General features: G+C 36.0%; 1 protein-coding gene across 3 annotated transcripts in view; it reads right to left on the reverse strand.

Annotated features, from left to right (window-relative positions):
- PLXNB2 (plexin B2) overlaps positions 1–27,243 on the reverse strand; it is a 394,275-nt gene that overhangs the window by 163,012 nt on the left and 204,020 nt on the right. Inside the window, exon 3 of one of the 3 annotated variants that reach the window (XM_081330943.1) lies at positions 9,742–9,792. The exons of 1 other annotated variant lie outside the window; for it this stretch is intronic. Coding sequence is in view for 1 of the 2 variants with exons in the window: in XM_081330941.1 (XP_081187067.1) it covers positions 9,687–9,709 (23 nt within the window). In the remaining variant the exon portion in view is untranslated. Of the gene's footprint in view, positions 1–9,686; positions 9,793–27,243 lie in introns of all 3 variants that reach the window. One more of the 3 variants, XM_081330941.1, reaches the window with a different exon arrangement.

Genomic DNA, 27,243 nt, shown 5'->3' on the forward strand with positions numbered 1-27,243 from the left:
CCCATATCATAAAAGGTGTACCATCCTAGTTATAAATCATATCCCTCTAAAGTATAATCTTTTTGTGTCTAAGGATTATCCACATGCTTGGTAGTACGCTCCCACAGAGAGGGCCTCCTCAGGGTGCCACCGGTCAAAGAATGCCGACTGGTGGCCCCCAGGGGGAGGGCGTTCTCTGTGGGTGCACCGGATTTATGGAACCATCTTCCGGTCGAGCTCCGGATGGCGCCCGATCTCCGCTCCTTCTGGCGCGATCTTAAAACCCATCTCTTTGAACAAGCTGGCCTGGCCTGATGGGATGGGGTTGGATTTTATAAATGGATTTTAACTTTTAATCTGTATTAATTTATTACGGGCACTGTTTAATTACTTTTTAATAATTTTTAATTTTTGTATCTGGTTTTTATGTATTGCCCTGTTCACCGCCCTGAGTCCTTCGGGAGAAGGGCGGTATACAAATTAAATAAATAAATAAGATCCCATCCGTTAAGCCCAATCCTCCATTTTCTTTAATCTAATTCTAGCTTTCTTCCTTTGCCAAATAAATTTCCAAATCAGTGTATTTAGATCATAAAAGAATTTTTTTCTCTATTTTTATGGGTACTGTTTGAAATAGGGAAGGCAATTTAGGTGGAATATTTTTGAGGGGGAATTCAACCCATTTATATTCATTGAAAAAAAATTCCTCAATTTCTCCTTTCATTTCTTGTTTCCCAATTTCTAACATTTCTACTAAGAGTTCTGTAATCCATTCTGTAGAATATTCTTCCTTGTCCTCATGTATATTCTGAAAACTTAAGGGATGTGATGCATTTTCCATTTCCAATATTGTCACTGAGTCTTCCAAGTTTTTATTTGCCTGCACCAGTCTTGGATTTTCTTCCTTTATTTCCTCTGTCTTTTGGTCAGTTTCCTCTGATTTATCTTCTATTTTCTGAATTCTTTGTTCATTCTTTGTGGTCATTTTCTGAAAATTTTATAATTGTGAGTTTAAATTAAAAACTTGCTCATTTATCTTATCCAAATTGCCTTTTGTCTCATCATAATTTCTTCTTGTACCTTCTTTGTGTGAAACAATTGCCTCTTGAATTAATTGCAGTATAAATTGCATTTCCTTCTGGAAATTGTTAGCTTTTTTTGGTTGAAATGTTACATCTATAGATCTCTGATATACCGGGCTGGGGATTTCAGAGGAAGATGTTGGGGATGTTTTTTTACCACTTTTAGCTATGTTTTGGGCACTCAGCTCTTCTATCCAGAAATCCAAAAACTGTCAATCAACCAATGTTTGTAATCCAAAATGTCCAGTCATCCTAAGATCAATCTGTAAATCTTCCCCAAGCAGAAATAACCAAAAGGCAAGTTTTCCTCTCTCTCTAAATAATTTTTAAAGTCAAAAGTTGAAGTTCAATTGATGTTTGTAATCCAAGAAGCTCAGCAAATTTCGAAACAATCTATAACTCCCACCATGCAGAAAACAACCCAGAATGTTTTTGTCAGTTTCCAGCTGGTTTCTGTAGAACTAAAAGCTTCCAAAAACATCAAAGATGCTAGACAGTTATCTATGTCTGGGCTTCATGCCAAGTTCACTCCAGACACAACAAATTTAGTGCTATACCTATGCTCCACCATTAGATGTCATTAGATATCCTTCTTCCAATACTTAAAGTGAAAACTTATTTCCTAAACTTTACCCTAATATTCTTTCAAGAAAAAATCTTAACAGTTCTCTAAGTTCCCAAGTTTATCAAAGCTGTTTCTTTATATTATTTCCACTTTAGTATTATGTATTTCTCTGTTTCTGTCCTCCAAAAAGAGTTAGGCTGCCACTTTTGTTTCTCTGGAAGGGTGAGGCAGAAATCCCCTTCCTTCTCACAGTTGGGGACTTTTTTGCTTTTTAGAGATTTATCTTTTCCAGGGAATCAGGTTACAAAGTAGTAGAAAAAGGACCAATAGTCTCACCCAGTTCCAAACATGATGGTCATGATCTGCTGATTAGTGCTTTCTTTTTTCGGTTGTCAGTAGCTTCGGACTAGCTACAGGAATGCAGCTAGTTTTTGCCCTGCTGGTTTGGAGGGCTTTCCTCGGATAAAATGGAATGACTTCCGATTTTGTATGATCAACAAGGGTCCCTTCCTTTTTCCATCACCTCTCTGAGGTGACTTTAGACCCCTTTAGGGTCCCCTGGCAGGGCAAAGTCAACCATGGGAAGTGGAGCCCTGCTTTCCTTTGGCTATATCGCCACGATGCAAACCGGAAGCTTTGATAAATCAAAAACAGATATTGATGGTAGTAATATATGCACCAAATAGCAAACAAGAAGAATTTTATCAAAAATTACACAGGAAAATATTGGAAATGGAACATCAAAATATTTGCTTGATAGGAGATTTTTATGCAATTGTAGACAGAAAATTGGACCATAGAAACAGTAAAATAGGGAACAAGGGAAGAAAGATACTCCCTAAAGCGTTCTTTAGAATGACAGAAGAAATTTCTATACAGGATACTTGGAGAGAAAGAAACGCAAAAAAGACCCAATATACATTTTATTTGAATAGACATAAATCTTGGTCTAGAATTGATATGATATGGATGTCACCTGAGCTAAGCACTAATATATATGAGATTGAGGTAGAACTTAACATTTGGGCAGACCATAATTTTATAAAGCTGACTTGGAAAGAGGTAAAGAAGAAACTAAGGTGGACTTTCAATCAATCCCTACTAAAAGAGAAACAATTTGTAGAACTAGCAATAAAAGAAATGGAATTCTTCTTTAAAGAAAACAAAAAGGAAGAGACATCAACTCAGAATGTATGGGACACAGCCAAAGCATATTTTATAGGGTTAGCCATAACATATATGGCTAAAAAGAACAAAGAACAAAGAAATTTACAACATTAAGAGAAGAATTTAAGAAACTGGAGTCAGAATTACAAATACATCCACAAAAGAAAACTGTGAATAACGGACTTCCGGTGGCTCCGCGGCGACGGAGAAAGCCTTCCCGGGCTGCCCGCGGCTCAGCTGAGTGATTTTCGCCCGAAACAGCGCCGATCAGCTGTTCGGGCGAATTTGAAGCCCCCTCCTCGGGAGAAGAGGAGGGGGTGAGGCCCCAGGTAGGGGTTGAGTTCTCCGGGGCCGCCTGAGCTTGCAGCTTGGGCGGCCGAAGGATTGAACTCCCCCGTAGCCTGGGTCGCTCCCAGCTGGCAAGCGCCTCTGCTCCTGACTTTATAGAGCAGAGCCAGGCGTCTGCGACCACCCCTGCCTGAAGGAAGGACTATGGAATAAAAAGAGCAGGCAGAGCGGTACAAGAGGAAAAGGTGAAGAGGATTATTTTATTCTACTCTCGAGCTTGATGGACTTTTTAAACTCTAAGTGAAAGTGCGTCACAATTGAAAGTAAAAGATGGCGGCTAAACCTCCCCCTAAAACTCTTCGGAGTGCTGGAACTTCCCCGGTGCAACAAACATCATTGCAGGCATTGCATCTTCCTGATGTAGTGACATCGAAGGACTTACAAGATGCTCTTGAAAAACATACCCAGGTAATCTTGCAATCAATTTTGGAATCAATGGGTGATAAATTTGCACAGATGGAGGAGAAATTGAAGAAGTTGGAGGAGAGAATGGAGGAGAGGATGGAACAGAAGTACAGGGTGATGAAGGTAGACATTTTGTCTTCAGTGTATAAAGTGGCTGAATGTGTGGAAGATTTGGATGAAAAAGTCAAAGATTTGACTCAAAAGAATGCCATATTAGAAGCAAAAGTATTGGAGAATGAAGATTTAAGAGACAAAATGGATAAAGAATTGAGTCTTGCTCAATATTTCCAGATGCAGTTTGCCATTAGAATCAGAGGTTTAAAGGAGAATATTAAGGAAGATCTAAAGCAGCTGGTTTCTGAGGCTCTCGAAGTGGTATTGAATCAGCCAGCATTTGAAATAAAAGGAGGCATGGATAAAGTGTATCGTGTGAATTCATGGATTGCTAGACAGAGAAAGTTGCCTAGAGATGTGGTGGTTTATTTTACAAAAAGGGAAATTAGAGATGAAGTTATACAAGCTGCCTATGATACTAAAGTCGTGATTGCTGATCAAGAAGTTCTGGTTCTAAAAGAAATTCCTCCAAAGATTTTAAGGAGAAGGAAGGATTTTACATTTCTTGTGCAAGAGCTCAAGCAACGAGATATAAGGTTCAGATGGGAGATTCCAGCTGGGTTGATGGTGATGCATGAAGGTAAAAGGTACCGTCTGGTTACTGTGATGCAAGCGCGTGATTTTTACAATAATGTTTTAAAAGCAACCCCATTAACACTTCTGGAAGCTGCAAAGGGATCTGGAGAAGGAGAATATCAAGAGGCTGAAGATGGACAGACAGAGGAGAATGGTGCTGGAGGAGATCAAGTTATAACACTTTTGGATGATCCCAGAGAACAGAGGGTGACGCGTGCTGCTTTAAAACGATCAAAAAAGATAAAAGAACAAGATCAGCAGAAGTCTATGAAACTTTCACAACGTACTTACAGCCAAGTAGTGGGAGGTGGGAAAAGATTTGGGTGAGGGATGTAAAATTTATATAAGTTTGAAATCTAAGAGAGAATTTTTACAAAATGTTTTATAGATGGTATTTAGATTTTAAAAAGCTAAGCATGTATCTGAATTATTAGCCTAAATGTCGGAGGTGCGGTGATAAAGACGTAATATATTTTCATATTTTCATATATGGTAGACTTGTAAAAAGGTTAAGGCTTTTTGGATAAAAGTCTGATGGAATATACTAAGTTGATGTTGAATTTAACTACGGCAGCAAGACTTTTGATAGGATAGTACCGGAAAGAGGAACTGCCCACCATAGAAGAGTGGATTTTAAAGGTTTCCGACCTGGTCGAAATGGTGAAGATTTCGGCCTATTTGAAAGATTACTCGCAGGAACGCTATATTATGGAAGGGAGAAAATGGTTTGAGTTTATTCAGAATAAGTATAGGGTTAAGAAGTTTTATATTTGAATAAGTCTTCTTTCTTTGTTTTTTTTATATTAGTTTTTTTTATATATATTTAAATATATTTAATAGTACTAAGGTTTGTTTTATCCTATATAAGCTAGAGAGTGATAGATTTTAGAGTTTATGGTTGTTAGTATATGGTTGTTTATGATTGTTTTTTTTATATATACCTTGTATTTAGCTCTGGGAAGTTGGGGGGGGAGGGGGGGAGGGGGGAGAGGAAGGGGGGGAGGGAGAAGGGGGGGAGGGGGGATTTTTTAAGGGAAAAATTGTATGTTAAAACTTTTCAATAAAAAAAAAAAGAAAACTGTGAAAAGACAAATGGAGACAATAAAACGCAAACTAAACTTAATAAGAGTCAGAGGAATTGGCTCAACAAATTAAAAGGGCAAAACAAAACCTTTTTGAAAATGCAAATAAGCCGGGAAGATGGTTGGCCTATAAACTGAAAAAAAGAAAGAGAGAACAAAATTGATAAATAAATTGCCAGATGAGAAGGGCAGTTTACAATTTCAAACTGATGTAATAAAAAAATAGTTAAAGAATTTTATGAAAAATTATATGATAAAGAAGAAATTTCTTGGGAAAAAATAATACAATATCTGGAAAATGCTAATATATCAAAAATTCCAGAGAACCTGAAAAATATACTAAATGAAAAAATTACAATGATGGAAGTGACAGAAGCTAAAAAAAACAGAAAAATGAAAAAATAAAAAACAAAACAGGACCGGACGGGCTACCTGCAGAGGTCTACAAATATTTACAAGATATAGTAAGCCTACCAAGTGTGCAATGAGGTATTATTAGAGGCTAAATTACCTAACTCACAGACAGAAGCAAATACCAAAAGAAGATTCAGATTTAACACAGATAAAAATTATAGACCAATATCATTATTAAATGTGGATTATAAAATCTTCACTTCAGTAAAGCAGAGAGATTGAAAAGATTCTTGACTGAACTTATCCATCCAGATCAAAATGGATTTTTATCAAAAAGACAAATAAAAAAATAACTTGAGGATTATTTTAGATGCACTGAAATACTATGAAATGCATCCAGGAAAACAAATGGCTCTAATTTTCCTAGATGCTCAAAAAGCGTTTGATAACGTAAGTTGGCAATTTATGATACAACAATGAAACTGTATGGGCTTTGGAGAAAAGTTCATAAAACTATTAAGACAATATATGATAAACAAACAGCAAAAGTAATTGTCAATGGGGACTAGGCGGACAACTTTAATATAAAGAAATGCACAAGACAAGGATGTCCACTATCCCCACTGCTATTCATACTAACGTTGGAAGATCTCAACAGGAATATCAGACAAGATCCGGAAATTAAAAGAATGCAGATAAAAGATGAAAGCTATAAACTACAAGCATTTGTAGATCACTTGGTATTTATTCTAGAAGAACCGTTGGAGACAACGTCCAAATTATTGAAATTTGGAGAAATAGCAGGACTGAAAATAAACAGACAAAAATAACACCAAAGTTATAGTTAAAAACCTTACAGATAAGCAAAAAAACACAACTGTCAGAAAAAATAGACTTACAAATAGTTAAGAAAGTTAAATACTTGGGAATATACTTAACAGCAAGATGTGCAATGATAAAAGAAGATAATTACATAAAATTACTAAGTCAAATAAAAATAGACTTGGAAAAATGGAAAAACCTACAATTATCAGTGCTAGGAAGAATAGCTACTGTGAAAATGAATATTTTACCAAAACTTTTTTTATTCCAACAGTTTTTTGATGATTTGAATAGACAGATCTTGAAATTTATTTGGCAAGAAAGGAAAACCAGAAGTAAACTGAAAATGCTACAACAAGCCAAAGAAAATGGAGGATTTGGACTACCAGATTGGGTCCTATACTACCAAGCACATGCTCTAGCATGGCTAAAAGAATGGATAACCCTCAGAAACAAAAGGTTGTTATATTTAGAAGGACATGACTTACAACTTGGGTGGCACACATTTTTATGGGATGAAAAGAATAAAACCCATGGATACTTTCAAAACCATTACATAAGAAACGTATTATTATCTGTATGGGAAAAGATAAAACCAAAAATTTATACGAAAATCCCAGGATGGCTATTAATGATACAGATGGCATTTCCCACCTGTTAGATTAGCAAAAATGTTTAAAAATGTGTCTAGTAAATGTTGGAAATATAATCAATATAATCACTTGTGGTGAACATGTGTTAAAGCAAAAGAAATTTGGACAAAAATACATATTTTGTTAGAAAAGATGTTACGGATGTAAATTTTAAACCTGGAAATATTTTATCAGGCATAATTCCAGAAAAATTTGATAAACAAAATGTATATTTAACACTACATATATTAACAACAGTGATGATTATATTTGCACAGCACTGGAAAAATAAGATAACTCCATTGGAGAAAGCAATAATTAAGAAAATACTGGACTGTGCGGAAATGGATAGATTTACATTGAGAATTAAAGAAAAAGAAGATACAGAATACTTTCAAACATGGAACTTATTTTATCAATGGTTGGAAAAACGAGATAGAGAATAAGAACTCAACTTTTTATGACTAAGCAAAAATCAACCCAGACAGCATGTTGTTCATTAAGCACAAATGAATTGTAATGACAGAAAACTAATAAAATACTTTAAAAAAATAAAATAAAAGTGTTTTCTTTATTTGGAATCTACACAGAGCCTTGCATATATGTAAATATATTTATCCATACAAGGAAAGAATATATTTTCAGGTTTACAAATATGAAATGATTGTAGCTTACATACATAATACTGCAACAGGTTTGTTTGTTTGTTTTATACATATCTCGTATTTTTTCTGGCTTGTTGTTCATTAAGCTTTTTATTTTCTGTTTTGTCTGCCTGTATTTCCCTTGTTTCATTTACTGGCCTTCTCATGCATAGCTTTCCACTGCAAAGCTCCCATTGTTTCCCCTGTTTCCTTAAAGGGTTTTCCCTTCTATGCTTTAGCAGACTAAGAAGAAAATATAACCACCGCTCTTCTCCCCCAGGTGTGTCATTATCTCAGTTTGGCAGAAGAGAACTAAAAGAAGGAAATCTGCTCAGCATGCCATCCCCACCAGAACAGGGCAGGCAATATACAATCTGATCAATGACCAAGCAACCAGATTCTACTACAGGCAATTGCGTATATGTATGTGTAGGTATATATGTATGTAAGTATATCTGTGTATATATGTATGTGTGTATACACTTATACATATACATACATATTTAGTATCACCAAGAATCAAAATCTTATTGTGAGCATCAAACACACGCAATATTATCAGGGTGTACTTGTCTATGCAATAATACACAAATACATAAAAGAAAAAGAATCACATATATGACTTAAGGCCTTGGAAGTAATTTTTAGATGGTGTAGCAGATATAGGGACGCAGTGGCTCAGTGGGTTAGGACGCTGAGCTTGTCGATCTGAAGGTTGGCAGTTTGGCGGGTCGAATCCCGAGTGCTACGTAACAGAGTGAGCGCCTGTTACTCATCCCAGCTTCTGCCAACCTATCAGTTCTAAAGCATGTAAAAATGCAAGTAGAAAAATAGGGACCAGTATGGTGGGAAGGTAACAGCGTTCCATGCACCTCTGGCGTCTAGTCATGCCAGCCACATGACCACGGAGACGTCCTCGGACAAACGCTGGCTCTTCGGCTTTGAAACGGAGATAAGCACCGGCCCCTAGAGTCAGAAACAACTAGCATACATGTGCGGGAGAGCCTTTACCTTTACCTTTAGCAGATATATGTTGCATTATAAATTTAATAAATAAAATAAATACATTCATTAAAATGCAAAAAGCAGCTTCTTTTGCTTTTCTTAGCAAATGATCACCAAAATAAAATATCTGCCCAAGTCAAATATAACTCTGAAAAATCAAAATAAGTACATCAAATTTAATAAGGTTGATGTACTGAGTTGAAAATCACATCTCTATTCCTAAAAAGATCAAGAGAAAGTTGTTGAAAAGAAAAAAATTAATCACAACTAGCAATCATCAGCTAGTAACACCAAGCCTGCCCATCGATTTAATGGCATGTCAGTGCAGCCATTATACAGTATAATCAATTTTGTATGGGTATCTAGTGTGGCCATTAAATTGTTGGTTTTGGAGAGATGTCCAACAAGATTCTGTCATAAGGACATATTTTTATTTGGGCAAGGGAGTGGCGTGTAAATATGTTTATATCTAAATATGCATTCTTGCTGATTTAAGATTATTTTCCTGGACAGTCTCCTAAGAGAGAGAATTCTACCTTTTGGGAAATTTGCTCGGAGGCAACAAATATGTCCAGCAGCATTGTAACCTCATTGTAACCATTCAATATGTTCCTTTTGCCCAAGGGATCTTAATATAAACAATGAAGCTGAAAGTATCAAATTTATATTTACTTGCATTGCAAAAGTATGCATGTTACTGAAGCTTACTTATGCTTAAGGGATATACTGCCTATGTTCATAGCAGAAATATGATCTCTTTTATAAAAAGCATAAGTAGAAACAATCACCGCAAGAATGAGAAACATAAAAGTTTCTCAAGAATCGCAGGCAGGAGGTTTGAAAATTTCTAGACCCTCCCAAAACATTTTAACTTTTTACTGTTGGAAATGAAAACAGAAAATTTTTCATACTTGCTGTATAAATTAGTTCGCATGAATTCAGTTGTTTTTGTTCCGAGGCTCTCACCTTCCCTAATGATGTCCTGATCTTTGCCGTTTTCATTAAATACAGCATATTCTGAATTGAAACAGAATATTGCTGGTTAATACATTATTATTTAGAAAAGTAGGATCCTAATTCAGCTAAAGGGCCAGACTAACCCTCAGGAGACTTCTTAGCAATAACTTTGCAAAGCTCCCTCTATCTTTAAATGAAAATCCACCCCCTCAAAGCAGCCATTCCCTCCATACAGAGAAAAGCAACACACAACTGCAGAAGAAACACTGGAAATTAAAGTTATTACTACTACAAATCCTGTCTATGTATCATTCTCTTGCACAACACGAAAAAGGATTTAGAACAAGTTGATATTTCAACAGTTTAGTCCAGAGATAAACACCACACGAGTCTCAGTTTTTGTTGAATTCCAATTCCCATCATCTCTATTCAGCATAGCGGCATCACAAGGATACTGGGAACTGAAGCACACCAACTTCTGGGGAAAATAAATTAGCCATCTCTCCACTGTAGGTAGTCCTTAACTTACGACCGCAATTGAGCCCAAAATTTATGTTGCTAAGTGAAAAATTTGCTATAAGGGAGTTTGCCCATTTTACGACTTTTCTTGCCACATTTGTTAAGTGAATCGTGGCAGTTGTTAAATTAGTAACACAGCTGCTAAGTGAATCTGGTTTCCCCATTGACTTTGCTTCTCAGAAGGTCGCAAAAGGAGATCACATGGCTCTGGGACACTGCAACCGTCATAAATGTGAGTCAATTGTCAAGCATCTGAATGTAAATCGCATGACCGTGGGGATGCTGCAATGGTCATAAGTGTGAAAAATGGTCATAAGTCACTTTTTTCAGTGCCGTTGTAACTTCGAATGGTCGCTAAATAAACTGTTGTAAGTTGAGGACTACCTGCAATTTTGTCTCCAGATTTGTTTACACATAATCATATACAATACAAAGCTCTACACATCTGCACATCAGGTTAAGCGATATCCAGTCTCGCATTTAGGTTATACATCATAAACAGAAGAAAAAATATGATAGCTTAAATGTAAATCTGAATTAAAATTCTTGAAGACATCAAACATTGATGTCATCTGTCAAAATGTACAAAAACACATGAACTTCTAAATCAGACTTCTATCTACACTGGCCTAGAGCTCATGCATATTTTTATTTAGATCTGTAGATTTATAGTTTCAAGTGTAAAATATTTCTGTCAATATTTTATCATGGGTCAGAAAAGAGACATTCGGCTGTAATTTCATTTTTTTTTATTTGTTCTTCTACTCCAATGAAATTACAGAGGAAAGATGAATGTCAGATTGATTTAGTTTATTATTTTATCAATAGCAAAATGAATAAAGTGATATTCTTCTAGTTATAAAATAGCATAACAAAATGTAAAATCACATTATATGCTGTATCCTGAGTGTGTGCCTATCTAGAATAGTGTATATGTCTCCAAGTTGATGATGTTGAGATGCTGGCTTACAAGAAAGTCTCTAAAATTGAGAGTCTAGCTTGCCTAGCATAGTGTCAGCATCCTGTGGCAAAAATGGGTTTTGTTATGTTGTGGCATACAGGTAGTCCTCAGCCTATGACAACAATTGAGCCCAAAATTTCCATTGCTATACAAGACAGTTGTTAAATAAGTTTTGTCCCATTTTACATTTCTTGTTACAGTTGTTAAATCAATCACTGCATTTATTAAGTTAGTAATACGGTTGTGAAGAAGTGAATATGGTTTCTCCAATGACTTTATTTGTCAGAAGGTTACAAAAGTGATCACACGATCCTGGGACACTGAAACCATCATAAATACATGCTAATTGCCAAGCATTTGAATTTTGATCATGTGACCATAACAATGATACGGTGGTTGTAAGTGTGAAAAATAGTCATAAGTCATTTTTTTCAGTGCTGTTGTAACTTCAAATGGTCCCTAATCAAATGGTTGCAAGTTTGAGGACCACCTATACTGGTCTACATGTGTCTAAATTATTCAGTATTGCCGTATTGTGAGCAGGAGATACTGATTTGGCATGGCTATGATTAATTCAGATGACAACCAAAACTTTTCTCTATGAGGGAGATGGAGTTGATAAATAAAGGCACAGGAAAACATTATGATTAATTATAAATGAAAGAGGTAAATTGATGTATTTATTCAAGTCTGAATTGATATCATAAAGATTGTTCTAGATCAGGGGTGTCAAACTGCCGGCTCATGGACTGGACGTGTCACCGGGAAACCACGCCCACCCCATTGCCGGCAATGGCGACAAAGCTCTGATACATTGTGTGACGTCACAAGTTTGACATGTCTGTTCTAGATGCAAATGAAAGTAGAATTCATACCTACAACAATCCAATGAATAATGATAAGAACAAAGTATGATTTGGGGAAACACAGTACAACATTCTTAATGAATGTGAAGCAAGGGAAAATTATTCCATTAGGTGTCATGAATAGTGTGTAGGATATGATGGGAGAATATACAAAATAAATCGGGCTATTTGGAGAGTCAAGGATTATGGTTGGTGAGTACCTGTTCCAAAAATAGTCTGCTTGTTTAGAGTACAAGGCATAAATATCAGAGTTCATATAAATTCATGCAAAGGAATGTATCTAAAGGCATTATTGGGTTCTTTATGATGAAAGAGAATTAGTGAAGAATTCAATGGTAATGAAAACTTCTTAATGTCAGTTTTTAGTAATATGAAGAGTGGAATTGAAAAAAAACTGATATGGAAAAAAGCAAGGAAGAGAAAGAAATAAGAGTAGTGGTTACAGGAACAAAAAAAAAATTGTATGTCTTGTATGAGGAAGTATGCAAGAGCAATCTTCCAAGCAGAATGAATGGAAAGGGGGAGGAAAAGAAAGAGGATGGAAATGGATGGACAGACAGACAGACAGACAATTGTGCTAGTAAAGAAAGAAGTTGAAGGCAAGGAAAAAGTATTCTATGACCAAAACTGGATGCAGTATTTTAAGTGTGGTCTTACTAAGGCTCTATAAAGTGTTCTAATACTTCATGTGATCTTGATTCTATCCCTCCATTAATGCAACCTAGGATTGCATTGGCTTTTTTGGCTGCTGCTGCATACTGCTGGCTCATATATAAGTGATTGTCCACTTGAATTTCAATTTGTTAGATAGTCTGCTGGGATCCATCTGGATCTTGAGCCCATGTTCTGGAGCAGTGGTCCCCAACCTTTTGGGCACCAGGGACCGGTTCCGTGGAGAAAGGTTTTTCCATGAACCAGAGTGTGCATGTTTTTGTGTGCTGCCTGCATCCCACAGATGGGGCTTTGCTTGTTTGTGTGGCCTGGTTGCTGGCATGCTGCGGCCTAGTACTGGTCCATGGACCAGGGGTTGGGGATGCCTGTTCTGGAGTGTTGGCTATTCCTTCCAGTTTAGTGTTATCTGCAAATCTGATGAGTTCCCCTTTTATTCCCTCATCTAAGAAGCAAGAATAATTTGCAACAATAGAGAGGTTTGGCAAGTTATAATGAATGCTCTTGGTATAAACAAGATGTCCTTTACTTTTTCTTATTTCACACCTTCAGTTCTTTGATTGACAATTTCCTATTCCCCTTTGGCACTTTGCATAGCCCTGCTTACTCTCAAAGGGAATAACATGATGGATATGTAGGTATGTAATATAATGTGAATACACTGTACAGAATTCATTTGGGTCTATTATTTGTCTTGTACAAACGCAAGCTCTTGAGAAGGAATAGATGATTCATAAGGCAAATGGTGTGCCATCTGCTTGCTTCTCTTCCTCACTAGCATTTTTTTTAACTGGAGCAGAGGGGATAAAAACCTCTGGGGTTGCTAGGCAACTGCAGGGTGGGATATTAACTACTTCTATGACAACTTAGAACTATTAAAAAGATTTTCATGCAATAGTCTACATATCATAATTTTATCCATCAAAGCTAATAAAACTAGGCATGTTGTTGATAGCACACACTACATTTTCTTTTAGTTGAAGATCTATCTTGATTTGAATACTTCTATACTGCATGCCCAATTAGCAAAGAAATCTTCAAAAGAGTTCTGGTAAGCAGCTTTTATCACCAGCTCCAATATTCTGGGTTACTTGAATGCTGCTGCTATGATCTTCAGGGTAAGAAAATATATATATTTATTTTCACCCTTTTTATAGTTTTAGCTTTGGTACTATTTTGAAGAGAACAGTTTGTAGTTCGAAACACCATCAAATCCAGAAGGGTTATTATAATGCAACATGCAACTTCTGAAATACATAAGAATGAAATCAACATACATATAAACTCATAAGTGTGATTAAAGTTTATTGGTATTTTGTATGCACTGCTGTTGCTGCTATAAAGCTGAATAATTTGTGCATATTGCATAAAAAATAATCCCATAGCTCACCTCAATTATTTCAAATTATCACTATGCAGTGTTTTCATTTGAGCTAGACTAAATTCTGACAATGTAAAAAATACACAGAACTCCTGAAGAAACCTATAATTACAAACATTATGTATCATCAAAGATGAGTTTGCATAAAGATCAGGCATGTTTTGGGGATTTTTTTTTGCTACTGGAAGAACATTTGAGTTTTTAAATATCATCCAAATTGATCTGTTCCCAGTAAAGTATTAAAAGGCACAAGATTGTCTGATAATAATCATGGTTAGAGGCTCTGCTATAACTCTATGATTGGAAAAAGGCCATTCAGCTTTACTGCCACCACTGTGAATAATAAAATATAGCTGGAACAATATGAAGAAATGGAAACCTAGCTGATAGATTGCATTTGCAAAACACAGAAAAGAAAAATGAAAACACATATGGCTCCATTCATGCTTCAACTACATGGCACCATACTTACAACAAAACAGTAAGCTTAGGACAGGCTTTTTCAGTGGAAATGTACAAAATGTTTGTGTATAAAGCATTCCATTTATATAGAATATCTGGCTTCAAATTAACCATGTTTAATCTACAACATATTTTTGGGATGTTTTGATCTATAAGTAGGAAAAAAAAGCTGTTTTATTCTAGGTATGGACCAGTATGTGGCTTTTCAAGCAGATATAGTGGGGGGAGTACATCAGGAAAAAGTGAAGGTCCATATTACAGGAGGAGGAAGGGAGGTAAGATATTAAGAAAGCAAGCAAGTCTTAGATAACAGGAGGGAGGAGTTGGTATGAATAACTTGCCCAAATTACCCATAAAATCACTTTAGGATTCTTCCAAGACATTTCAAATTTGGGTTTGGCTGAAATCTAGTAAAAAACTGGATTTTATTTTTGCTGAATCACATCTGATCCAAAATGATTTGGCTGAATCCTTTGGAGATTGGTGGTTTATTCTAGGATTTTTTTGAAAAAGATTTTTTTTAGATATTTTGTAAAACATAAAATAGTCTATTCTGTATTCTGTTCTGCATTCTCACTCATATTGAGTTGAGGTAAGTGAATGAGGATGCATTTCTATACATGGCTTATTGCATTTCCAATACTGAAATTATATAGTAATTACATTAACCATGAGTTTCTATAACATGCAAATAATATAGTGCCATGAAGGTTAAACCAAATTTAGTTTCCTATTATTAATAAACAAAATTGGATTTTTATTTTTTGCCTAACATTCTGCTACTATTTGCCTTGGATAGGATGTAAGTGCTATGTGAACCATTATAGTTCTTGAGTTTTGCACCTATTGAGTTTTGCACCTATGACTCCACATTTCTGTGATTAGATAATTATAAAACATGAATTATGTTCAATATGAAATGTGTCAAAAATCCATCAGATTACATTGACAGGTTAAGTTAACAAAAATTGCTTTGTCTCCAATCCTTACATCATTAATATGACTTCCTCTTGGAATACAACTCATAATTCTAAATTACTAATTAGCTGTTCAAACATAAACACAAAGATTTATTGTGGTCAATGAACAGAATTCAACTGGCAGTTCATTTTTTGTCAAATAGTACTACTGACATCATACAGATGAACAATGGTGAAAGATTTTTAATAAAAACTGGAATGTTTCTCTAGATGGGAAATATAGCCTGAAAAAGTTGGAATCTAGGTTTTTGTCTATTTGACAGATGGATTTACATTTCAGTGAACACTTTATCATTGCAGCAAATACCTTGATACAAGACAGACTGCTGTTGTCAACTCAACTCAAGTAAAAAAAAAGAGCTACTAACACTAAGCTAGAAGTGATGTGCCTTCCTCTGAGACTGGATATTTTTAGTTGAATTGCATAACTCCCAACCTGTGTAGAAAATATATTTCTGCTTGCATGAACAAACTTGCACTTTAGAACTGGATGCTAAAACAAAAGGCAAAACAAGTGTTACCGTGATCTTTTATAGAATTTTTTAAAATTTAATTTTAAGTATATGGTGGTAGAAAAAAAGAAAATAGAGAGGCATGTTTCATTAACTGTAGAAACATTCTCTGCCAAATATATGCCTCAGTCTGTCTATGTGATAACTAAGAGCTCACTGTTCTGTACCAGCCTGCTACCGGCCCTGCAGAAAAGGCAGGGACAACCCCTTTACAAACGGCAAGAGGCTGGAATTAAGCCTGCCAAATTTATTAACATAAAACAGCAAAACAAGACACCAACCATGAAACAGGAGCTATGAAACAGGAACTAATCAAGCGGTTGCCTTCAGCAAACCAGCCCTCCCACGCATTCCCCTTTTATACAGTTCAGGGCGTGGCTTCTCTCTGCCTCCTTCCGAGGTGCCCCATTGCCTTCCTCTGTTTACTCCTGATTGACTGCCTCCTGCGTCGGGCGTCCTTGAACAGGGCCAGCTGTGGGTCATCTTCATCCACGCTGTCAGGCTCACACAGCTGGGTCTCCGTCGTGACCAGGTGGGAGGGGCCTGGCTGAGGCCTCTCATCAGCAAGATCTTCAACCCCCTCAGCAAGCTCTTCAACACCCCCCTCCTCCTCTGAGTCGTCCGACCTAACTGCCGAACCCACAGGCTGACTCTGAATCACAACACTCACATAAGTCTGACGGCACATTATCAGTCAATCAATTTTCTGTATTCCTGAAATATTTACTACCAAATAGCTCTTGTAACTCCATGTCAAATAATTGACACTATCTGTATTTGAGTTAGGGGTTTGTTTCAGTGATAACACAATGAGGCAATCCAATAAAATACAGGAAATATCAGCCCACTCTCTATTTTATGACATTATCATAGAGTATTTTAAAAACATTACTAGGCCTTCAAAATGTGACAGCAACTATCTTTTCCCTTTTTATTTGCCCTGTCTGCACAGGAAAAAGAACTCAGGGTTACATGTTATTTTATCAAGCCAATAAAAATAATAGAACAATGTGATAACTGGACTTCTCCAGTTCAGGTTTACATTGAACTCACTGAATAAGCAACATAACTGATATGACATACATACATACATACATTCACATGCACACTACACGCACACACAAACACAACTTTAGAACCTCAGAACTGGAAAGGGCAATTCTACACTGTCGTTCAAGTGTAGGTATTCAATATAAGATTACTATCTAGATTATTAGCCAAAAACCAGTCAAATGGATCACTGAACAAATCAACTCAGATTTCTCAGTTGAGGCACAAATGACTAGACTTAAATTATCATACTTCGCACATATTATTGAAGAACTAGCTCTCTGGGTAAGTCTATAAAGCTGAGAAAGGTGGAAAGTAAGTGAAGAAGACAACTGGCATCAAAGTGGATGGACTCACCTAGTAGAAATCAGTGCAGTGGTGTAAGACAGGGCTTTTCAACCTTTTCCCCCACTGTACCACTTTTAGGATATGGCAACATCTGAGTACCACCAGTCACCTAGCAAGGTGTCAAAAACTTGATGACCCCCCCCCCAAAAGGAAAAAAGTGATGAAGTACAGTTTGCTTAGTGACTGTTTGAAGTTACAATGGCACTGAAAAAAGTGCCCCCCAAGCCACAGCCAAGCAAACACCTGCCTGCCTGCCCGGTGGTGCTCTTCCTCCTGTTGAGGTTTTCATTGTTGTGAGCATTTCTGTTGAGGATTGGCAGTGGGGGTGGGGTGGAGGTGTGTTTGGTTTTTATTCCCCCCATCTGCTGGGTGGTTGCATCAGGTTTTGGTCACTTCACATGACCCTGGGACACTGTGACCATCATAAATATGAATCAGTTGCCAAGCATCTGAATGTAAATCACAAGACCCTGCAACATTCCAGCTGGAGCCTGGCACTGATCCTGGCGCTTCCGCTGAGCCCTGACAGCCCTGCAGCTCCAGCCGTCTCTCACTCAGGCTTGTGCGGTGCTCCCACCGGTTCAGCTCATTCCCCTCCCCTGCTACCACTTTTCTAGGATGGTCGTGTACCACCTGCCAGGTGCCAATGTACCACAGGTGGTACCTGTACCACTGGTTGAAAAGCCCTGGTGTAAGACTTAAAGGTTTAGACTGGGACCTGATCGTGCTGAGAAAAATCTATCTATGTAGCCATTAAGAACTGACATTGACTTGATGTCAATCAATTAATTTAGATTGTTTATAGAATTATAAACGTAAAGGTAAAGGTTCCCCTGCAAAATCGTGCTAGTCGTTTCCAACTCTAGGGGCCGGTGCTCATCACCGTTTCAAAGCCAAAGAGCCAGCGCTTGTCCAAGGACATCTCCGTGGTCATGTGGCCGGCATGACTAGACGCCAAAGGCACACGGAATGCTGTTACCTTCCCACCGTAGTGGTCCCTATTTTTCTACTTGCATTTTTATGTGCTTTCGAACTGCTAGGTTGGCAGAAGCTGGGACAAGTAACAGGCGCTCACTGTTACACGGCACTCGGGATTCGACCCGCCAAACTACCGACCTTCTGATCGACAAGCTCAGCCTCCTAACTCACTGAGCCACCGCGTCCCTTTTATACAATTATAGAAGAAGTCAAATACAACACAAAATGTGTGTATTTTAAACAGCTCTTCTCCAGTAAGTCAAAGTAAATATTCCATGAGTGCTGTGCCAACCCAAGTGCCCTGCAGATAGTACTGTATAATCCCATCCCCTCTAACCAATGGGGCTAAGGAGAAAGATCCAGGCTTGGAAATCTGTGAAAGCAACATAGATGCTAGATTCCCAACCTAGGGCAAGCTGTGCAAAGACTATTCCTTGCCATAAATCTATATAATAAAGAAGCAAATGCATAAATAATGATTTAAAGAGAAAACAGTAAAGAACTGTTATCCTTGATAATTTACTCCATATAACAACTGAAAAGTAATAAAGCCTTAATGGGGGGGTTAAGTTTATATATTTCAACAGAAGCCAAACACTTGGCTTTTCCACATAAAAAACCTTTTCCACATTAAAAAAAACCCACCCTCTACATCTGTGGCATAATGCTGCATCCTAAAAGTAAACTTTGACACTATATTCTTTTGCTTTTAGTTACACTGTTCCTAATAGCTAATAACGAAGTAGCATAGAAATTTTGTGTCAGTGCAATGTCCCAGATGAGAAAGTTACAGATTTCCTCTACTTCCTGCTTATATATGGCTAAGAAAACAGCACAGGCTCTTTTAAAAATTCAGTGTATGTTAGATAAAAATATCGTTCCCTTTCCAGCCTGACTGAATCCAACTCTTTGTATCTCTTCTGGCTTTACCTTCACTGGTGGAGAAAATGCACAAACAAGTACATTATTGCAAGTCAGAGAGCTGGATAATACAGAACAAGAATAGGAGTATTGCCAGTTCACAGACTAAAAAAACAAACAAAAAACAACAACAACAAAAAACCAGTATTCAGGTTTAGTTGACTTGAATGTTTCCCATTTCAAATATGAAAGGCAAGGATATTAGGTTTTTCCAGAACTTCCTGTTACACATAAGGATCACAGGAAACCATCTTCACATTGCTTGCATAGCTTTTTAAAATCCTGCAATAATTTCATGTTGATTAAGATAGAATAATGGTCAGACGTTCACCTGGCTCACTTTACAAACACATGTAGTTTTGAGAATGGATTTCAAAGCTTTGTTACACAATATTTTGAAATAGATAGTCTGTGGGTTAATATTAAATATAGTTAGTCTTTTGATTAATATATTACCACTGAGGCCAAAAATAAGGTTACCTGCGTTTTGTAATATAATTACTTGACAGTGGAAAAGCTACCAGAACAAAAGGAACAGTTTGTGTCTCCAGGGACAAAAAGCACAGTTTTTACTGTAAGCACACTAAGGTATAAATATAGTTAGTAAAGGGGCATGCAAGGTAAAACAAGTGTTTTATCAAAATTTAAAATAGCTGCTTTTCAATTATTTCTTTTTGGTATGATGGCCCAAACTGACAAATACTGTTCTTACTATTCCTTCGGAATGTGCATGTGACATAGATATAACCAAACCAGTAACTTAATGTATACTTTCATCTTCCTAAAATGTTTTAAAATCATAATTAAATCTCTCCAAAAAGCTTCCTTTTACTGCTTTCCAAAATACAGGTAAGTAGGGCACCATCTGGATCTCTGAGAAAATTTTTTAAAGAGTAGACTGTTAAGAAAGGATGAAGCATAAGCTTAAAAACATCATGTTGCGTATGTCAACATAAAACAAACGTGAAAAACGATAAGCCCATAGGTATTAATGCTCCAGCTGGAAGAATATCGCTGTGGTTAGCTTCTACAACCTGTTTAGTTTGTGTGTGTGTGTGTTTGTGTGTGTATGTGCAGATTGCGTCCTTGTCTAAAAATTGGAAATGTGTCATTAGTGTTCTATATTCAAGGGGAAAGGTAGTAAGAATGAAAGCAAAATTTACAGGGCATTAGTTTCTTAAATATACCTTGGAAGATATTTTGCAGAATTCTAACTGAAAGGACAAAGAATGTGACCACAAGGAAACTGTGGAAAGATTTTTGCTCTTAAGTACATCACTGAAAAATGTATGAATGTGAAAAATGGTGTTTGTTTGCTTGTTTAGAGAAAGTGTAACAAGCTTGAATTATGCAATGGTATTCCTGGAAATTGAGTTGGAAGTTGATTGCTTAATGAGGTAACGTGTGAAAATAAATGGAATGCTTACAGAATGGTTCAAGTAAGATAAAATATGTTATTTTTTTTCCTTAGTTCTCTAATGTTGTTAGAATTAGAATAGAGCTTGTTGGTTCTGTTCTTAACTACTTCTATTTGGCTGCAGAAAATCTCATAAAATCTGGTAACTAGTAGATCCATACATAAAATATGTTTTTATGATCTTAGGGTCGTTTTCCCTCATGGAAATGGATGTGCAGCCTGGACTGTGTCCACCAAAACTCTTGAAAAATACAGTAGTTTTTTTGAAAGGTTACATCTTCATGGGCAACTTTTCATCCAAATTGATTACCACAAAATCCTAACACTAACATTACTGAATTTATCTAAGGAACTAAGCAACACTAAGGTGTTTTTTTTGCAACATACATTTTAACAGAGGATAATCTAGAATCCTATACAATACTCATAAACGTGAATTCAGTAAAAAATAGCAAATAAAATTGCTTTAAGAAAAGAATGTCAAGATGAATATTATCTATGCAGAATAAATCAATGGCTGCATTGGACATATGACACATGGTGAATTTCCTAGTCTGATAAGAAACAGCCCTTTATTGATTATCTTTTGTTCAAGCACAATTCTTTTACTGTGTGATATATGTTTCTTGAATCCAGACAGTTTATATATTTATAATGTAGAGTACACTACATAAAAATAATATTTATTTAAACCATATACACTAAAAAATAGTCCCCCCGTCTCCCTGACTTCCTTTTTTTCTTTTATCTTCATACCCAATTATGTTCCATAATATTCTGGGGACAAAGTCTTATCCAATAAAGTAACATTCTTAGTAAGTAGGCCAATGAAGATGATAGTAGAATCACTTATGCATAGGCTGGAGAAAGGGATATGTAGATATATAAAAAGTTGTCAGAACATTTTATGAGAAAAGAACACAATTGTTTTCTACTGTTGGAGGAGTAGGATAAGAACTAATGGATGAACCGTAGATAATCTGGGATCAAAGTTGCACAGCAGTTTTAGTTAATAATCAGCATTTTCAGTGGTGTCCATAAATCTTCCATACCAATATTCAATAGTGCAAAGTTTGGTTTTCTACTTATACTGATAGGGGATCCACAGTAAGATTTAAGATGAATTTCTATATATGCTTATCTTTGTTTATCCATTTTGATTCTCTTTTCTCCTATTTTTTCTTCTGTTTTATATGATGACTAAAGACCATAATAAAATTGATCTGATCTGACCAATATCCAAAAGCTGTTTAAGCATGATAGCAACTGTCTTCCACAATTGGCCTCAATATTGTGAAAAAGCAGAATTTTTAAAACAATTTTAAAAACAGAGTTATTCCCATAATATAGAGCAGGGGTCTTCAAACTTGGCCCTTTTATGATTTGTGCACTTCAACTCCTAGAATTCCTCAGCCAGCATGCCTATTTGAACCTGTGTGATATGCTGATTTAGCCCCTTATAAAGATTATAAGGATGAAGGTCAACAGTGAAGGGACAAAGGGCAGAAAACATCCTGCAGCCAAGAAGACTCCACACACATTTGCATTCCTCAGGTGACCCTGAGGACACAGGTAAACCTTCAAAATAGTTTCAACAATTCTCTCAAGGAATGCAAATGACCATCTGTCTGCAAGCAATATAAATCTTTCCACTTCCCACCATATAGTCAGAGCTGAAGAAGCTTCTTGGATGAGAAGCGAAACGTCTTCAAAAGAAAAACAACAAAGTCGAGTTGCTTCCTGAAAAAAGCACCTTTGGGACAACCATATCTGGATGACTGGGAATCTCCATAGACACCCTTATAAAGGATTTCCCAGGGACAGATGACCACTGCTACTTCAACTATCTTCTAGCAAAACATAAGGCCATTGTTACCTGTAATGAAGCCAAATTTTGTCTCCTTGTTATGAGAGTGAGGCAGAAAAGATTGACAAATAAAACATCTTTGACACTTTTAAAATTTGCCTCTCCTTTTCTCCTTAACTCTTTTAAAAGTTAAAAGTTAATTAAATTAAATGTTAATTAGCTTCTTTTTGTTATTTTGTAATGTATTTAGAACTGTATTTATATACTGGTTAAAGACCTCAATAAAGATATAGAATAGAATAATAACTTTATTGTCACTTTGAATGTACACTAATCGGCATACATTAAAATGAAATTTAGTTGCATACAGCTCTCAAAGAGTCACCACCTCTGATATACGCTACATAAATATCACAAACATAAATAAATACAGAATTATGCATATAGCCACATATATTATATGACACAGAGAAACAACAGTCTAGGTTGTGTTATGTATACATGTGCATAGTGAGAAAAATGAATCTTCTGAGTTTATCAGATAGTTATATAGCTAACACTTCCATCTTTATACCTTCATCCAATGTTTCCATGAACAGATGCTGTATGTGCAGCATCCTTAAATGAACAAATTCACTATCTGTAAGCTTAACATTATATATTTTACCCCACTGAAGTGTGTCACAATGATCATGTAAGAGAAAAACTCAGCAAGATAATTACCTTAATTTATATCAGTTGATGACAGGAATGAAAAAAAATATTTCCAGGCAAACAATTATAAGGATTTCTGGTTCTAGCAGCAGACTTTATTTTCTTTTTCCTTTTTTAAAATATGTTTTATTATTATTATTTTTTACATAATTATCTTAATATTTGGTAAACATCATGTTGTCTGGGTTTATATTTAAAAACAATCAATAACAATTAGTTTCTATAATTTATAGTCCACATGATAGCTTTGCTTGATGTTCTCTTCCTCCAAAAATGTTCTCTTTTGCCAACCTTCCATTAATACAATTCTTATTATTTAGATAAATAACAATTAAATATAGACATTTTTCTAATATTTCTGTAAATAATAACCACACTGATATAAGACTTCTTTTCTAATTGATCATTTGATTGCCTTATCATAGATCCTGTTTAAAATTCTTATTTAAATTTGTTTTCCACACAATATTCAAAACATTCTTAATGGTTAAGATTTTCATTAGACTTAAGTATTTAAGTATTTTTCCTCATACAGGCCATCCCAACACTTTTACATTTCTCATATCTTAAAAAAAAGAAAAAAAGGAAAAAAAGAAAGAAGATAGCATACTATTTAAAATACATGTCCCTCTTAGAGTAATGTACATTTATATCCAGAATTTTTCTCTTCTTTTTAACCATATTCAAGCATATGTTTAATCTTTAAGCGTTCATTTAATAAATCCAATTATCTAATCTTTTAGATCTAATCAAAACATTTTTATCCATTTGAAGTTTTCTTAAGATCAATTTCACTTAAGTATCTAAAACATTTTCTTTATATAAACCATCCCAACATGTTTATATTTCTCATGTCAAAAAACAGAACACAAAGGAAAAATGAAAGAAAAAATACTATATTACTTGTGGGGCTCATCCCTCTTAAACTAAAATTCATTTATATTCAAAATCTTTTTATTTCTTTATCCATATTCAAACATATGTTTAATTTTCAAATATTCCCTCTGATAGATCCCATCATCTAATTTCTTGATTCTCACTTTAGCCTTTTTTTTACCAGACATATTTCCTGATCAATATGTTTCTCTGAATCAAAGATCTTTCCATAGTCTTGTAGATGTTGTTATAGGTACAAAAGGCAAATCAGTTGAGATGTTTTTATAGGAAAGTTTTGCCCCTCCAGATTCATTGAATTTTTTTCCCTTTCTTTCTCTCTTAATTTCTCTTATCACTTTTTTTGTCTCTTAAGTTCTTGTAGTTCTCCTGGTAGTTCTGTAATCCATTTTGTCAAATCTTTTTTTTCTTGTCCTCAGTCTTATTTTGTGATCTTAGAGTATGTTATCTTTTCCATGTCCATTGTTGTTGTTAGCTGCGAAGTCGTGTCCGACCCATTGCGACCCTATGGACAACATTCCTCCAGGCCTTCCTGTCCTCTACCATCTTCTGGAGTCCATTTAAGCTCACGCCTACTGCTTCAGTGACTCCATCCAGCCACCTCATTCTCTGTCGTCCCCTTCTTCTATTGCCCTCAATCTTTCCCAGCATTAGGCTCTTCTCCAGTGAGTCCTTCCTTCTCATTAGGTGGCCAAAGTATTTGAGTTTTAGCTTCAGGATCTGGCCTTCTAAAGAGCAGTCAGGATTGATCTCCTCTAGGACTGACCGGTTTGATCGCCTTGCAGTCCAAGGGACTCGCAGGAGTCTTCTCCAGCACCATAGTTCAAAGGCCTCAATTCTTTGGCGCTCAGCCTTTCTTATGGTCCAACTTTCACTGCCATACATTGCAACTGGGAAGACCATAGCCTTGACTATACGCAGTCATGTTGACAGGTCATGTCCATTATTTCCTGTAAATCTTTTTCCACCTGGGTTGAGTCAGACAGCTTTGAAGTCACACTTGAATAAGTACTTGTAATCCAGAAAGGTCATTTCTTCTTCTTCTAAAGTTTATAATTCTTGCTTTGTAGGTAGCCCAAGATGTTTTCTTTTCTTTTTTCCTTTTTTTGTCACAGTTGTTCTCTGTTATTAAGACATTGAAGATCACCAAAAACAAGTGATCTTTTCCTGGGCTTTGCCAGCGCTTGTATTGAAGCAACTACTATATTTTCATCCACCGCTAGATGTCAGCACTAGTTTGTTTTTCAGTTTTCAAAATAAACAATTGTTTTCTTCTATTTTCACAAGTTAAAAGGGAAATCTTAACACATTCCACCAATTTCAAAATTATGCATATTTAGATCTTGTATTCATTTCATTTCAGTATATTTCTGTCCCCACTTAAAGGTTTAATTCACTGCTTCCGTCTGTAGGAGGGTAGGACAAAGATCCCCCTCCTTCTCACTTTCAGAGACTTTTTGCTTCTTGGGCTTTTCCCCCACAGGAAATCAATTATCAAGTAGAAGAGAAAAAATCACTGTTTTACCCAGTTCCAAGCACATTGGTTTCAGTCAGCTTAAGATAGTGCTTTTTTTCTTTGGCTGCTTGTAGCTTGGGCTAGACTCTGAAGTTAAGCTAGCCTTTCTCCTGCTGGATTCTGGAAAGCTTTTCCCGGACTGATAGGATCAACCGCCATCTCTCCACATTCGGCGGGACTTCTCTCCTTCTTTATCACCTCTATGGGGCGACTTCAGGCCCATTTAGAGTCCCCTAACAGGAAGAAATTGGCCGTAGGGTGCAGAGCTCTGCTATCCTTCAGCTGCTGCACTACTGTGCAAAACCGAACCCGCCCCCTTCCTTCCTTTTAGACTTTATTTTCTTTATCTAGCTGTAGCAAAAGCTGAAACATCAAAACCTTAATCTCCTAATATTCTGCATTTTACTAGTTGTAGCAATTGATGTGTACCCATTTCCTTATTTAATTGCTGCAAAGTTTATTGGTAATTAGCTTGTAACCATTTTCATTAATGAAATGTGCATTGTGCAATCACAGTTGTGTATATCACTGTAACAAGGCAGCAAATTAATATGATTCTACAAAATCCTAAGGCTGAATCTGCATTTACATACAACTTTATAGCAAGTCAAAATAAAATAAAGGAAACAAACTGCACAGCTTATTTACCAAGAGTAAAATCCAATACTTCACTCTTGCCCATATACTGTATACTGAACAAGAAGTTAATTTTTATTTGCATAGGTTTCAATGAATTTATATAAACAGGGGAATGATTAACCAAATACAAAACAAATGAATTTGTTTCAAATTAATGACACAGGGACACAGAAACTTGGATACACCTTTCAATATATTTCTCTATGGCTTTCCTGCGCACTCTCTCCATGTGTGCAAAGTTGGATGAAGAACAACAACAAAAAATAGTTAACAAGTACAACAAAACAACAGGAAATTATGAAGCTGTCACAAATTCCACAGTCTCAGATATTTAATAGCAGGTTTGAGGAAATTCTATTAGTCTGGTCAGATAATAGTTTTGATACCAAAAGTGTCACTTCCCTAGTGTTTCCTTATGTCACTATTAAATTATTATGTCACTATTATAATCTGTTCACAAAAATGGTAAGCCACAGTTACCCTTCCTTTACCATAATAAAGACACCTTGTGGAATTCTGTCCAACAAAAATTTGTCCATAATTTCTGCCTTAAGCATCAACTGCTTCCTTTTAATCTGTGAATTTATCCAACCACTCTTTTCTTCTCTGGAAAGAAATCTCACTTTTAACTGTTTAATAATAGTACCTAAGCTTTGCTTTTCACACAGAAGCTTGGAAATTGGTTTTGCCATGTTGAATCTGACATTTCTGAATCTACTGAAATGAATCACAATTATGAAGCAATTATTTTTAAATGTGTGGTTGTGGTACCATAAAAGCTCTATGAATAAGGCCAATTTGAGGAGATATTTCTTTTACCTTCTTTGCCTTTTTCTGCACAGTTGGATATCCTATTACTTTTTATTGTGCTTAAAAA

This window comes from Vipera berus (genome assembly GCF_964194415.1).
Source record: "Vipera berus genome assembly, chromosome: 6".
Lineage (NCBI taxonomy): Eukaryota > Metazoa > Chordata > Lepidosauria > Squamata > Viperidae > Vipera > Vipera berus.